This window comes from Oncorhynchus masou, chromosome 9 (genome assembly GCF_036934945.1).
Source record: "Oncorhynchus masou masou isolate Uvic2021 chromosome 9, UVic_Omas_1.1, whole genome shotgun sequence".
NCBI classification, from domain to species: domain Eukaryota; kingdom Metazoa; phylum Chordata; class Actinopteri; order Salmoniformes; family Salmonidae; genus Oncorhynchus; species Oncorhynchus masou.
In genome coordinates, this window is record NC_088220.1 from 37,065,565 (window position 1) to 37,081,609 (window position 16,045).

A 16,045-nucleotide genomic window follows, 5' to 3' on the forward strand; every position below is an offset into this window, starting at 1 on the left:
AAAGAAATTCCATAAATTAACTTTTAACAAGGTACACCTGTTAATTGACATGCATTCCAGGTGACTACCTCATGAAGCTTGTTGAGAGAATGCCAAGAGTGTATAAAGCTGTCATCAAGGCAAAGGGTGGCTACTTTGAAGAATCTCAAATATAAAATATATTTAGATTTGTATAACATTTTTTTGGTTACTACATGATTCCATATGTTATTTCATAGTTTTGATGTCTTCACTATTATTCTACAATGTAGAAAATAGTAAAAAATAAAGAAAAACCCTTAAATGAGTAGGTTTGTCCAAACTTTTGACTAATATTGTACGTTTTCTCAACAACAGGTTATGGCCAATAATATCAAAGGCCGCACTGAAATCTAACAGTACATCTCCCACAATCTTCTTAGCAATTTATTTCAACCAATCATTAGACATGTGTGCCTGTGCAGTACAGGTTGTGTGGCCTTCTCTATAAGCATTCTGAAAGTCTGTTGTTAATTTGAGAAATAACATTGTATTTGGTCAAACACCATTTTCCAATAGTTTGCTAAGAGCTAGCAACAAGCAGATATGTCTGCTGTTAGAACCAGTAATGGCCGCTTTACCACTCTTGGGTAGCAGAATGACTTTGGCTTCCTTCCAGGCCTGAGGGCAAAGACTTTCCTCTAGGCTCAGATTAAAGATATGACAGATGGTAGCTGACTAGTCACTCCTATCCTCAGTAGCTTTCCATCTAAGTTGTCAATGCCAGGAGGTTTGTCATTATTGATCGATACATTTTTCCACCTCTCCCAGACAAACTGTACAAAATTCCAACTTGCAATGCTTTCCTTTCATAATTTCTTTTTTTATGCATGAGTACAATGAGTTTAGTCTCATTGTTGTCGAAATCCATTTACACAGGGACACTCAATCTTAAATTAATCATTGTTCATTGTCAGCGCGCTGGAGAGGTTCCAACAAAGTTAATGCACAGTAGTGAACGTCTGTTGGAAGCTCTATCGGGGCAGTCCCATTAGTTCCCTTATTTACTTCAGACAAGTAATATTTGCATGATTTTGCTTATTCATCATTCATAATTAATTAACATTTGGTTCATTCATGTGACTGACAGATACCTCACAAGTTTTTATCTCTCTAATCTGAGACCTTGAAACTGAGATATATTTTGTTCTCAAAACAAGTTCTGGAAGTAATGCCAAATTGCAGATACTAATAAGTGAAGAATCGTTCAATCATGCATGAAGACAGAAATTGGTTATTAGAACAGCATACGAATAGAACACAGAAATTAGTTATTAGAAAAGCACAAGTATAACATTTCCATCACAACATAATTTCTCAATTTGCAGAAAGTCAGCCAGTCAGATGTGCAGCCAGACTTATTTGCCACTATTTTTGCTCTTTCAATCAAACAGTTTTTCAATTCCTCATCAATTAATGGAGCCTTATCAGTTCTAACAGTCAGTTTCTTAACAGTTACATATTTATCAATGATTGATTAATTTATTAAATTGCTTCTTCCAATCACATCAGACCAACAAATATGTTGAACATCATCCACATAAGAGTCACAGCAAAATATTTTGTATGATCTCTTATACACTATTTTAGGCCCATCTTTTGGAACTTTGATGTTCCTGGATACAGCCACTACATTTTGATCACTACTTCCAATGGCCACATATACAGCTTTTGAACAAAGTTCTAGAGTATTAGTAAAAATGATCAAGGCATGTAGATGATCCTGTTCCTGTTCTGTGTGTGTGTGTGTGTGTGTGTGGGGGGGGGGGGGGGGGGTAGATCAGCTTTAATATTGCAGATAGTAGCTACCATCAATGTAATTGTTTGCATCACTTCCAATTCCAAATATATATATACAGTTGCAGTCGGAAGTTTACATACACCTGCGCAAATACATTTAAACTCCGTTTTCACAATTCCTGACATTTAATCCAAGTAAAAATTCACTGTCTCGGGTCAGTTAGGATCACCACTTTATGTTAAGAATGTCAGAATAATAGTAGAGAGAATGATTTATTTCAGTTATTATTTCTTTCATCGCATTCCCAGTGGGTCAGAAGTTTACATACACTCAATTAGTATGTGGTAGCATTGCCTTTAAATTGTTTAACTTGGGTCAAATGTTTCAGGTAGCCTTCCACCAGCTTCCCAGAATAAATTGAGTGAATTTTGGCCAATTCCTCCTGACAGAGCTGGTGTAACTGAGTCAGGTTTGTAGGACATTGCTTGCACACGCTTTTGCAGTTCTGCCCACAAATTTTCTATCGGATGAAGGTCAGGGCTTTGTGATTGCGACTCCAATACCTTGACTTTGTTGTCTTTCAGCCATTTTTCCACAACTTTGGAAGTATGCTTGGGGTCATTTTCCAATTGGAAGACCCATTCGCTGACCAAGCTTTAACTTCCTGACTGATGTCTTGAGATATTGCTTCAATATATCCACATACATTTCCTACCTCATGATGCCATCCATTTTGTGAAGTGCACCAATCCCTTCTGCAGCAAAGCACCCCCCACAACATGATGCTGCCACCCCCGTGCTTCACGGTTGGGACGGTGTTCTTCGGCTTGCAAGCCTCCCCCTTTTTCCTCAAAACATAACGATGGTGATGGTAATTATGGCCAAACAGTTCTCTTTTTGTTTCATCAGACCAGTGGACATTTCTCCAAAAAGTACGATCTTTGTCCCCATGTGCAGTTGCAAACCATAGTCTGGCTTTTATATGGCGGTTTTGGAGCAGTGGCTTCTTCCTTGCTGAGCAGCCTTTCAGGTTATGTCGAGAAAGGACTCATTTTTACTGTGGATATAGATACTTTTGTACCTGTTTCCTTCAGCATCTTCACAAGGTCCTTTGCTGTTGTTCTGGGATTGATTTGCACTTTTCGCACCAAAGTACGTTCATCTCTAGGAGATAGAACGCGTCTCCTTCCTGAGCGGTATGACGGCTGTGTGGTCCCATGGTGTTTATACTTGCATACTATTGTTTGTACAGATGAACGTGGTACCTGCAAGCATTTGTAAATTGTTCCCAAGGATGAACCAGACTTGTGGAGGTTTTGGCTGATTTCTTTTGAGTTTCCCATGATGTCAAACAAAGAGCCACTGAGTGTGAAGATAGGCCTTGAAATACATCCACAGATTCACCTCCAATTCACTCAAATCATGTCAATTAGCCTATCAGAATCTTCTAAATCCATGACATCATTTTCTGGAATTTTCGGGTTTTAATGACTCCAACCTAAGTGTATGTAAACTTCTGACTTCAACTGTGTGCATATATATATTTTTCTATATATATATAAATCACAACAACAGACAAACATAGTGTGCTTAAACTAATAACACAACACACAAATTATTGGATTTTTCTTATCTATATTGATCCAAGATGGCGTAGCAGTGGGGATGTCTGTTTTGATTGTCTTGTCCCGTCCCTTGTATATATCGTTTTTCTTCGTATATATTTTGTAAATATTTGTACACTTTTAAACCAGAACCACCTTCAGAAGCTAGCCAGCTAACTACTTACTAGCTAGTAGTCAGTTAGACACTGCTATCACTCATCACCGTTAACTCGGACTGCCAGCCTCAGCCCAAGCATCTCCTGCCAGCCTGCACAGCAAGATATCTACCCAGAGCATTTCTGACTGCTTTTCTCTACTACATTGCCGGATTCCTACTGCAAGCTCTGAACCTTTACTCCGGATCATCATAGCTAGCTAGCTGCTATCCGAATGGCTACTCCTGTCTAACGTCTTTGTCCCGAAGCAAGCACCAGTTAGCCTGGAGCTAGCCTCAAACTAGGCCCATCTCCTGGCTAGCCGAAGAGATTCCTTCAAGTTTCCGGTTCCGGGTTGGAGCGAGCGGTCGCATCTACACTTCGGTCCGCAGGTAGTATAACTTTTCATTACATTTCATTATAGTACAACGGTTTGATTTGTCTAATCTTAGCAATTTCTTCTTAGCTAGCTACATAGCCGTCTTTGTATCAAAGATTATTAATTATCGTATTTCGTCGTCCTAACGTAGTCTACACTGCTTTCTGCCCAGCAGCTAGCTAACGTCCACTAGCACAGCAGTTAGCTAACGTCCACTAGCACTGTAGAAACTATTACACTCAACGACTCGATTAGTGTAGTGTTAGCTAGCTACATAGTTGTCTTTGCTGTCTTCGTATCCAAGGTAATTGTGCAGTTTAGAGTGTGTAGACTTAGAGTGATTATCTTAATTTACCGAGGTTAGCTAGCCAACTATTTGTCGTCCTTAACGTAGGAGTCACTGCTAGCTAGCTAGCCAACAGCTAGCCAACGTCTTCCGAATTGAACTTCAACAACCCGGTCAACATTCCGCCTCGCTCCACAGGTAGTATCACATTTTCATTTCACTTCATCACAGTCCAACGGTTTGATTTGTTTGATCGTAGCTAGCTAGCTACATAGCCGTCTTTGTATCCAAGACAATTGTGTAGTCTGGAGCGATAGGTTTCTAGGTTAGCTAGCCAGCTATTGTCGTTCTTTTAACGTAACGTTACGTAATCAACACTGCTAGCTAGCCAGCTAGCCCCCGAATAGCAGCACTGTAGAAACTATTACACTCGACGGCACGACTTGATTAGTGTAGTGTCAACAACGTAGCCACTGCCAGCTAGCCTACTCCAGCAGTACTGTATCATTTCAATCATTTTAGTCAATAAGATTCTTGCTACGTAAGCTTAACGTTCTGAACATTCGATAAGTGTAGTCCACTTGTCATTCCAATCTCCTTTGCATTAGCGTAGCCTCTTCTGTAGCCTGTCAACTATGTGTCTATCTATCCCTGTTCTCTCCTCTCTGCACAGACCATACAAACGCTCCACACCGCGTGGCCGCGGCCACCCTAATCTGGTGGTCCCAGCGCGCACGACCCACGTGGAGTTCCAGGTCTCCGGTAGCCTCTGGAACTGCCGATCTGCGGCCAACAAGGCAGAGTTCATCTCAGCCTATGCCTCCCTCCAGTCCCTCGACTTCTTGGCACTGACGGAAACATGGATCACCACAGACAACACTGCTACTCCTACTGCTCTCTCTTCGTCCGCCCACGTGTTCTCGCACACCCCGAGAGCTTCTGGTCAGCGGGGTGGTGGCACCGGGATCCTCATCTCTCCCAAGTGGTCATTCTCTCTCTCCCCTTACCCATCTGTCTATCGCCTCCTTTGAATTCCATGCTGTCACAGTTGCCAGCCCTTTCAAGCTTAACATCCTTATCATTTATCGCCCTCCAGGTTCCCTCGGAGAGTTCATCAATGAGCTTGATGCCTTGATAAGCTCCTTTCCTGAGGACGGCTCACCTCTCACAGTCCTGGGCGACTTTAACCTCCCCACGTCTACCTTTGACTCATTCCTCTCTGCCTCCTTCTTTCCACTCCTCTCCTCTTTTGACCTCACCCTCTCACCTTCCCCCTACTCACAAGGCAGGCAATACGCTCGACCTCATCTTTACTAGATGCTGTTCTTCCACTAACCTCATTGCAACTCCCCTCCAAGTCTCCGACCACTACCTTGTATCCTTTTCCCTCTTGCTCTCATCCAACACTTCCCACACTGCCCCTACTCGGATGGTATCGCGCCGTCCCAACCTTCGCTCTCTCTCCCCCGCTACTCTCTCCTCTTCCATCCTATCATCTCTTCCCTCTGCTCATACCTTCTCCAACCTATCTCCTGATTCTGCCTCCTCAACCCTCCTCTCTTCCCTTTCTGCATCCTTTGACTCTCTATGTCCCCTATCCTCCAGGCCGGCTCGGTCCTCCCCTCCCGCTCCGTGGCTCGACGACTCATTGCGAGCTCACAGAACAGTGCTCCGGGCAGCCGAGCGGAAATGGAGGAAAACTCGCCTCCCTGCGGACCTGGCATCCTTTCACTCCCTCCTCTCTACATTTTCCTCCTCTGTCTCTGCTGCTAAAGCCACTTTCTTCCACTCTAAATTCCAAGCATCTGCCTCTAACCCTAGGAAGCTCTTTGCCACCTTCTCCTCCCTTCTGAATCCTCCTCCCCCCCCCCCTCCTCCCTCTCTGCAGATGACTTCGTCAACCATTTTGAAAAGAAGGTTGACGACATCCGATCCTCGTTTGCTAAGTCAAACGACACCGCTGGTTCTGCTCACACTGCCCTACCCTGTGCTCTGACCTCTTTCTCCCCTCTCTCTCCAGATGAAATCTCGCTTCTTGTGACGGCCGGCCGCCCAACAACCTGCCCGCTTGACCCTATCCCCTCCTCTCTTCTCCAGACCATTTCCGGAGACCTTCTCCCTTACCTCACCTCGCTCATCAACTCATCCCTGACCGCTGGCTACGTCCCTTCCGTCTTCAAGAGAGCGAGAGTTGCACCCCTTCTGAAAAAACCTACACTCGATCCCTCCGATGTCAACAACTACAGACCAGTATCCCTTCTTTCTTTTCTCTCCAAAACTCTTGAACGTGCCGTCCTTGGCCAGCTCTCCCGCTATCTCTCTCAGAATGACCTTCTTGATCCAAATCAGTCAGGTTTCAAGACTAGTCATTCAACTGAGACTGCTCTTCTCTGTATCACGGAGGCGCTCCGCACTGCTAAAGCTAACTCTCTCTCCTCTGCTCTCATCCTTCTAGACCTATCGGCTGCCTTCGACACTGTGAACCATCAGATCCTCCTCTCCACCCTCTCCGAGTTGGGCATCTCCGGTGCGGCCCACGCTTGGTTTGCGTCCTACCTGACAGGTCGCTCCTACCAGGTGGCGTGGCGAGAATCTGTCTCCTCGCCACGCGCTCTCACCACTGGTGTCCCCCAGGGCTCTGTTCTAGGCCCTCTCCTATTCTCGCTATACACCAAGTCACTTGGCTCTGTCATAACCTCACATGGTCTCTCCTATCATTGCTATGCAGACGACACACAATTAATCTTCTCCTTTCCCCCTTCTGATGACCAGGTGGCGAATCGCATCTCTGCATGACTGGCAGACATATCAGTGTGGATGACGGATCACCACCTCAAGCTGAACCTCGGCAAGACGGAGCTGCTCTTCCTCCCGGGGAAGGACTGCCCGTTCCATGATCTCGCCATCACGGTTGACAACTCCATTGTTTCCTCCTCCCAGAGCGCTAAGAACCTTGGCGTGATCCTGGACAACACCCTGTCGTTCTCAACTAACATCAAGGCGGTGGCCCGTTCCTGTAGGTTCATGCTCTACAACATCCGCAGAGTACGCCCCTGCCTCACACAGGAAGCGGCGCAGGTCCTAATCCAGGCACTTGTCATCTCCCGTCTGGATTACTGCAACTCGCTGTTGGCTGGGCTCCCTGCCTGTGCCATTAAACCCCTACAACTCATCCAGAACGCCGCAGCCCGTCTGGTGTTCAACCTTCCCAAGTTCTCTCACGTCACCCCGCTCCTCCGCTCTCTCCACTGGCTTCCAGTTGAAGCTTGCATCCGCTACAAGACCATGGTGCTTGCCTACGGAGCTGTGAGGGGAACGGCACCGCAGTACCTCCAGGCTCTGATCAGGCCCTACACCCAAACAAGGGCACTGCGTTCATCCACCTCTGGCCTGCTCGCCTCCCTACCACTGAGGAAGTACAGTTCCCGCTCAGCCCAGTCAAAACTGTTTGCTGCTCTGGCCCCCCAATGGTGGAACAAACTCCCTCACGACGCCAGGACAGCGGAGTCAATCACCACCTTCCGGAGACACCTGAAACCCCACCTCTTCAAGGAATACCTAGGATAGGATAAAGCAATCCTTCTCACCCCCCCCCTTAAATGATTTAGATGCACTATTGTAAAGTGGCTGTTCCACTGATGTCAGAAGGTGAATTCACCAATTTGTAAGTCGCTCTGGATAAGAGCGTCTGCTAAATGACTTAAATGTAATGTAAATGTAAGCAATCCCTGGGCTTCAATGACCTCTTTTGCCAATTAGCCTGGACCCTTTGCTGCCGTCACGGAGCCCCGCCGGTCCATCACGACTGGTCTACCGACGTAACCGTCCGAGGGGGTTTCTGTCCCGAAGCAAGCCCCAGTTAGCCCGGAGCTAGCCTGGAGCAAGGCTCTTCTCCCGGCTAGCCGAAGAATTCCATCAGATAAATCCTTGGCTTCAATACCTCTTCTGTCAATTGGCCTGGACCCTTTGCTGCCGACAAGGAGCCCCGCCGATCCATCACGACTGATCTGCCGACGTAACTGTTTGAGGGAGTTTCAACAGACTCTGCCGCTGCAACGTTCCCCTGAGGCCCATCTGCTAGCTCCGGCCTCGAAGTTGTCTGAATCGCCATGCCTCCAGCTCGCCTAGCTACTCACTGGACCCTATGATCACTCGGCTACAAATGCCTCTCCCTAATGTCAATATGCCTTGTCTATTGCTGTTTTGGTTAGCCATTTTTGTTTTATTTCACTGTAGAGCCTCCAGCCCAGCTCAATATGCCTTAGCGAGCCCTTATGTTCCACCCCCCCCCTCCCACACACACACATGCGGTAACCGCAACTGGCCTAAATGGTGTCTCACTGTACTCACATCCTACCATACCCTTGTCTGTACATTATGCCTTGAATCTATTCTTCCGCACTAAGAAACCTGCTCCTTTTACCCTCTGTTCTGAACGCACTAGACAACCAGTTCTTTTAGCCTTTAGCCGTACTCTTATCCTACTCCTCCTTTGTTCCTCTGGTGATGTAGAGGTTAACCCAGGCCCTGCAGCCCCCAGCATCACTCCCATTCCCCAGGCTCTCTCATTTGTTGACTTCTGTTACCGTAAAAGCCTTGGTTTCATGCATGTTAACATTCAAAGCCTCCTCCCCAAGTTTGTTTTATTCACTGCTTTAGCACACTCCACCAACACAGATGTCCTAGCCGTGTCTGATTCCTGGCTTTGGAAGGCCACCAAATATCCAGAAATTTCCATCCCTAACTATAACATTTTCCGACAAGCTAGAACTGCCAAAGGGGGCGGAGTTGCAATCTACTGCAGAGATTGAGAGCCTGCAGAGTTCTGTCATACTATCCAGGTCTGTGCCCAAACAATTCGAGCTTCTACTTTTAAAAATCCACCTTTCCAGAAACAAGTCTCTCACCGTTGCCGCTTGTTATAGACCCCCCTCTGTGCCCTGGACACCATATGTGAATTGATCGCCCCCCATCTATCTTCAGAGTTCGTACTGTTAGATGACCTAAACTGGGATATGCTTTTAACACCCCGGCCGTCCTTCAATCTAAAATAGATGCCTTCAATCTCACACAAATCATCAAGGAAACATACCAGGTACAACCCTAAATCCGTAACCATGGGCACCGTCTTAGAAATCATCCTGACCAAACTGCCCTCTAAATACACCTCTGCTGTCTTCAACAAGGATCTCAGTGATCACTGCCTCATTGCCTGCGTGTGTACTGGGTCTGCGGTCAAACGACTACCCCTCATCACTGTCAAACGCTCCCTAAAACACTTCAGTGAGCAGGCATTTCTAATCGACCTGGCCCGGGTATCCTGGAATGAGGATGCCTGGTTGCTCTTCAAAAGTGTTTTCCTCTCCATCTTAAATAAGCATGCCCCATTCAAAAAATGTAGAACTAAGAACAGATATAGCCCTTTGTTCACCCCAGACTTGACTGCCCTTGACCAGCACAAAAACATCCTGTGGCGTTCTGCATTAGCAGCGAATAGCCCCCACGATATAGCCCCCTTTTCAGGGAAGTCAGGAACCAATATTCTCAGTCAGTTAGGAAAGCTAAGGCTAGCTTTTTCAAACAGAAATGTGCTTCCTGTAGCACAAATTCCCAAAAGTTTTGGGACACTGTAAAGTCCATGGAGAACAAAAGCACCTCCTTCCAGCTGCTCACTGCACGGAGGATTGGAAACACTGTCACCACTGATATACCTACAATAACCGATCATTTCAATAAGTATATTTCCACGGTGGGCCACCTGGCTACCCCTACCCTGGCCAACAACATGCCCAACCCCCCCCCCCCGCTTCTCCTTCACCCAAATCCAGACAGCTGCAAAATCTGGATCCCTACAAATCCGTCGGGCTAGACAATCTGGACCCTCTCTTTCTAAAATTATCCACAGAAATTTTTGAAACCCCTATTACTAGCCTATTCAACCTCTCTCACATCATCTGAGATCCCCAAAGATTGGAAAGCTGCCGCAGTGATCCCCCTCTTCAAAGGGGGAGACACTCTGGACCCAAACTGTTATAGACCTATATCCATTCTGGCCTCCCTCCCTCATTACATATCCCTCCCTCATTACATATCCGTTGCCATACCCACTGGCTCCAGGTCATCTTTAAGTCTTTGCTAGGTAAAGCCCCGCCTTATCTCAGCTCACTGGTCACCATAGCAACACCCACCCGTGGCACGCGCTCCAGCAGGTATATTGCACTGGTCACCCCCAAAGCCAACACTTCCTTTGACTGCCTTTCCTTCCAGTTCTCTGTTGCCAATGACTGGAATGAATTGCAAAAATCTCTGAAGCTGGAGTCTTATATCTCCCTCTCTAACTTTAAGCATCAGCTGTCTGAGCAGCTTATCGATCACTGTACCTGTACACAGCCAATCTGTAAATTGTACACCCGACTACCTCATCCCCATATTATTACTCACCCTCTTGCTCTTTTGCACCCCAGTATCTCTACTTGCACATCATCATCTCCACATCTATCACTCCAGTATTAATGCTAAATTGTAATTATTTTCGCCTCCAGGGCCTATTTATTGCCTCTCTACTCTTCTACATTTGCACACACTGTACATAGATTTTTCAATTTTTCTTTTCTTTTGTGTTATTGACTGTACATTTGTTTATGTGTAACTCTGTGTTGTTGTTTTTGTTTCACTGCTTTGCGTTTATCTTGTCCAGGTCGCAGTGGTAAATGAGAACTTGTTCTCAACTGAACTACCTGGTTAAATAAAGCTGAAGAAAAGTCATTTAAACATTCACAGTGTATATTGGAAAAAGTATGTGAACCCCTAGGCTAATGACTGGAGTCAGGAGTCAGCTAACCTGGAGTCCAATCAATGAGATGAGATTGGAGATGTTGGTTAGAGCTGCCTTGCCCTATAAAAAACACTCACAAAAGTTGAGTTTGCTACTCACAAGAAGCATTGCCTGATGTGAACCATGCCTCAAACAAAAAATATCTCAGAATACCTAAGATGAAGAATTGTTGACTTGCACAAAGCTGGAAAGGGTTGCAAAAGTATCTCTGAAAGCCTTGATGTTCATCAGTTCACAGTAAGACAAAATGTCTATAAATGGAGAATGTTCAGCACTGTTGCTACTCTCCCTAGGAGTGGCCGTCCTGCAAAGATGACTGCAAGAGCACAGCGCAGAATGCTCAATGAGGTTAAAAAGAGTGTTAGCTAAAGACTTACAGAAATATATGGAACATGCTGACATCTCTGTTGACAAGTCTACGATACGTAAAACACCAAACAAGAATGGTGTTCATGGGAGGACACCATGGAAGAAGCCACTGCTGTCTAAAAAAAACATTGCTGCACATCTGCAACAGAATGGCTTCAACAGAAGAAAATATGCCTTCTGGAGTGGCAAAGTCAGAGTCTTGACCTCAACCCGATTTGAGATTCTGTGGCATGACCTCAAGAGAGCAGTTCACACCAGACATCCAAAAATATTGCTTAACTGAAACAGTTTTGGAAAGACAAATGGTCTAAAATTCCTCCTGACCGTTGTGTAGGTCTGATCCGCAACTACAAAAAAAAGTTTGGTTGAGGTTATTGCTGCCAAAGGAGTGTCAACCACTTATTAAATCCAAGGGTTCACATACTTTTTATACCCTGCACTGTGAATGTTTACACGGTGTGTTTAATAAAGACATGAAAACGTATAATTGTTTGTGTGGTATTAGTTTAAGCAGACTGTGTTTGTCTATTGTTGTGACCGAGATGAAGATCAGATGCAGACAATGTAAAAAAGTAAACAAAAATCATTGAGTTAATAAAGCTGCAAACAAAACTGGAGAGTAGGGGTTGGTAATGTTCTCTAGTTGTGCCGTGGGGTTGGTAGTGTTCTGTCGTTGCATTTTTTCACTCATGGGGACAGGACGTCACCACAAAATGTACGCGTTGGGCTCAAATATCCAAGCCCCTTGAGTGCTGCCATAGTTACATTAGAAGTGCCCATCCAAGAAGGCTCAAGGTCATTGGCCACAGATAAAATTACGTCAAATCACGTTATATCCTCCACACAAATCCTTTTCAATCCTTCTCATATGAAGAGAAATTATAGATAAAACGTATCAGTGCTCATCGGCAATAAACATTACATAAGTTGGAAATCGCAAATTCAACAAATGAGTGGTTTGAACGGAATCAGTGGCTAAATACAAGCATAGTGGAGTGGGTGTGTAGTCCAAGTCTGGGTTTAAGAATCTCTTTTCCAAGCATAAAATGATAAACATTCAACATCGGCCATGCTGTCAATCCAGCATGACTTCTGCACGCTCAAAACAGTTGGAAACGGAAAAAAATGAGTTCCGACTGGGAAAATACGGTTTGAATGGTCATCCAACTCGGAATTGCAAGTTGGGAACTCGGGCCTCTTTCTAGAGCTCTGACCTGAAGATCACTGACGTCATCATGATTCAACCTTGTTTTTTCTTGAGTTCTTCTTGAGTTCTTGAAAGCACCATAAATCCAGAGAATGCCAGACTTTGACAAAATTTGCCCACAAAGGACTGCCACGCCACCTTCCTGTTCAAGTGAGCACAGCAGCATAAAATGTATTGTATGCTGCCGCATACTGTTATATATATATATATATATATATATATATATATACATATATACTGTAGCTAAGAAAGTAAACCTAAGTTTATGTTGTGTAGTAAGCTGTTAGTAGCCCATGGTGCCACACCAAAATAAATTGGTCCCTTTTACACTGTTCTGACCTGGTGGTGCACATGTAGCCTATAGCCTGTTTTAGAATATTCAGTGATTACATTTCTCTAAGAGCTTTCATTTTCTGCTTATATACCCCCTTTATTTATCTTAATGTTCTGACTTGGTGTACAGGGAGTATACTATAAGAACGACCATGTTCTGAATTATGTAGGTGTTGATTTCAAAAGTGCTGAACAAATAGCTATATTGACTACGTTGTCCTAGCTCGCTCATTGTCTTAATCGAAATTACGGATAGCCTCTTATCCGCTCAGTCCCTTTATGCCATAGTTTCAACATCTCAATTGTCAGTAAAAATCACATTTGTCTATGCAAGTTTTTTAAAGGCAGTTAATTAGTCTGAATGATCTGTTTCGCTGGCAGACCCGGCTCTGCTGATAGCCAGGTGAAGCAGTAGTAAAGTGTTGGGACTGCTGTTGGGACGTCTTTATGTAGGCCCTAACAGTTTGCGGGCACCGTTTGTCACCATGATAGTGAAATTAATCTATTGTTTAGTGCTGTGTTGTGTAGTTAAGACGCATGTCCGCAAAGCTAAATTATTTTGTTGGTATGCCCTACAAAGATTTACGTGCTAAAATCCTCACTGGCTAGAAAGATAAGTTTTTGTCAAATTGACATCAATTGTATTTTAGCTAACCCTAACCTAATTATCCTAACTTGGACCTGGTTTCCCAAAAGCATATTAAGACAACATTTATTTTAGAACCATAGGATTGGGTAGACTAGTCTACATAATGAGATGATCATGGATAAGAGCAAGAATAGGCTACTTGTATTTGTCAAAAGGCAGTCAAGCATCGATCATCATGTCACCAGAATCAGACCCTCGATATTTAATGGATTGGAGTATCAAGATCACTTCCACTTGACCCCCCTGTGACGTTCAAAAGTTATTTCATCTGAAGCCAAATAAACTGCATTTTTTCCCCGAGTCATAGAGGGAGGACCATACACACCATATCAGCGCGACTTCAAGTTTTACTTCGATATATTGGTTATTATATCAACATTTGCATTGCGTTGGCAGTGCAATTTCTTGCATAATACATTTTATACACACAATGTTCCCACCTTGACGAATGAACAAATTGCTTGTCGACATTTCTAAAATGGTACTGAAACGTCCTGTTTCCATCACAACTGTTTTTATAATATTTTTTTTATAGAGTAATGTTCCGACTTTACTCGCCTAAAAACTGTGGATGGAAACGTGGTTCGAGTCCTATAAGACACAATACAGACGTACAGTTTTGACAAGAATGTTTTGCATTAGGCTATTTAGTGAATGACATACAAACAGTGTAATAATTAATGTTATTGCACAGTGGAATTAGGGGTCTTTGTTTCAAGCAGAGCGATGGTCTCTGAGTTACAAGAAGATGTATTGCTGGAATGGAATAAAATCCTGCACAGCCTGTAGATCCCCAGGCCCAAGTTAAAGAGCCAAGATCCTCTTCAAATGGGTAACTTTTAACCAACAGCCCCCTGAAATGTTTTCCCATGGTGAAAGGCAAGCCCCCCCCAAAAAAACAACAACAATAACATCATTTTAGAATCTTCTCCAAACTCCAGCTGAAAGGTTAATGATATTTGGCTGCGTTTCAGTTTGAAGCGAGGGACACAGAACGGGGCAACACAATCAACACGTCGTAGGCAATAATGACACTTTTAATGGTGAGGCAGTACTGTATGTAACACAGTGACCCGAAACTGTGACACACACTCCCCTCCCCTCCCCGCGTCACATCAATCATCATCCCAAATATCAGATGCAAAGACTAGAACACAAAGGGACAACAAGAACAGAGGACAAAGCCTTCCACCCAAGCATTTACAAGATTGAGAAAGGAAAACAAACTGCTTTAGAGGCCACTTTAGAGATATAGATTGTATATAGATTGTGTGTGTGTGTGTGTGTGTATATATACATACATACATACATACATGCATACACACACACACACACATACACACTAGGTCCCCCTCACTGGGGGCTGATTAGTACACGCTGTGGGTATTTCATAGGCTTTTTTAAATACACGTTAAAGTGTCATTATTATATATATTTTTTATACAGAGACACATTGGTTTCGCTACAGGGAAGAAACACTGCCTGTCACAGAGTTTATAACTTCACATAGCTGCATGTCCATTGTTCCACTGGTCTTATTCTTGCACCAGTCACTGGCCATATAGAGGAAGAGACAGGGTATGTCTGGACATAGCCCACAAGTCAAAACGTACTCTCCACTGTCCTTTTAGGCAGCATAGTAAATACAACAGAGCCAACTGGTCCACCAGGGAAGAACCAGTATGCCTTTCTATTGTTGCCTTCACGAATAAAGATCCAAAGAAAGCAAAATAAAATGATGGTTTGCTAATCATATATAGCTTACAGATGTATTGCAGGATGCTGACAGTAGGCTACACTGAAACCCGTTCATTTTTTTCTAGCTCGTTTCAAATGGACGATACAGAGAGATACTGCAAAGTAAGACTAGAAAGGGTTAATTCCCCATTACAGAATATAGAAACAAATTTCAAAAAGAGTCTCTCTGGAGAAAACATTTTTTTCCTAAATGAAAGTGTAAAACAAAGGAGAGGATGTCTACTTCCCCTCTTCTTTTTGACAGGTAATAATAGTACATTCTGCATTGGAAGAAGGTCTTTGATGTTATGTCATTGTCGATGTTCCACAAGTTAGTCAAGGTTGTCGTCTAAGTTGTTGAGCCGCCCGTCACCCTCCCGTCACCCTCCCACACAAAGGCTCGCCGGTATGCAGGAAGGTACAAGGCCATCCTTCCCTTAGACTGGAGTCGAAACCACGGCGACGACCCTCACGACTTGTTGTCATCGTAGAGGTCGAGTGATGCCTGGATGTCGGGAAGCTCCATCTCACAGACCACACTGCGCGGGGACAGGGAGTTCCGGTTGAAGAAGTGGCCACCTGCAAAGGAACATGGGAAAATGTCAACGTCAGTGACATCAAGAAATATTACACACCTCCCAGTAAGATACTTACACTACATGGCCAAAAGTACTTGGACACCCCTTCAAATTAGTGGATTTGGCTACTTCAGCCACACCCATTGCTGACAGG

The 16,045-nt window shown here is 44.3% G+C and overlaps 1 protein-coding gene across 5 annotated transcripts in view; it reads right to left on the reverse strand.

Annotated features, from left to right (window-relative positions):
• Window positions 1-14,592: 14,592 nt before the first annotated feature.
• Window positions 14,593-16,045, reverse strand: part of rnf130 (ring finger protein 130) — a 72,935-nt gene continuing 71,482 nt past the window's right edge. For all 5 annotated transcript variants that reach the window (XM_064973983.1, XM_064973986.1, XM_064973982.1 and 2 more), the window contains one exon: window positions 14,593-15,892. In XM_064973983.1, coding sequence (XP_064830055.1) covers window positions 15,841-15,892 — 52 coding nt within the window. In that variant the 3' untranslated portion in view covers window positions 14,593-15,840. The remainder of the gene's footprint in view (window positions 15,893-16,045) is intronic.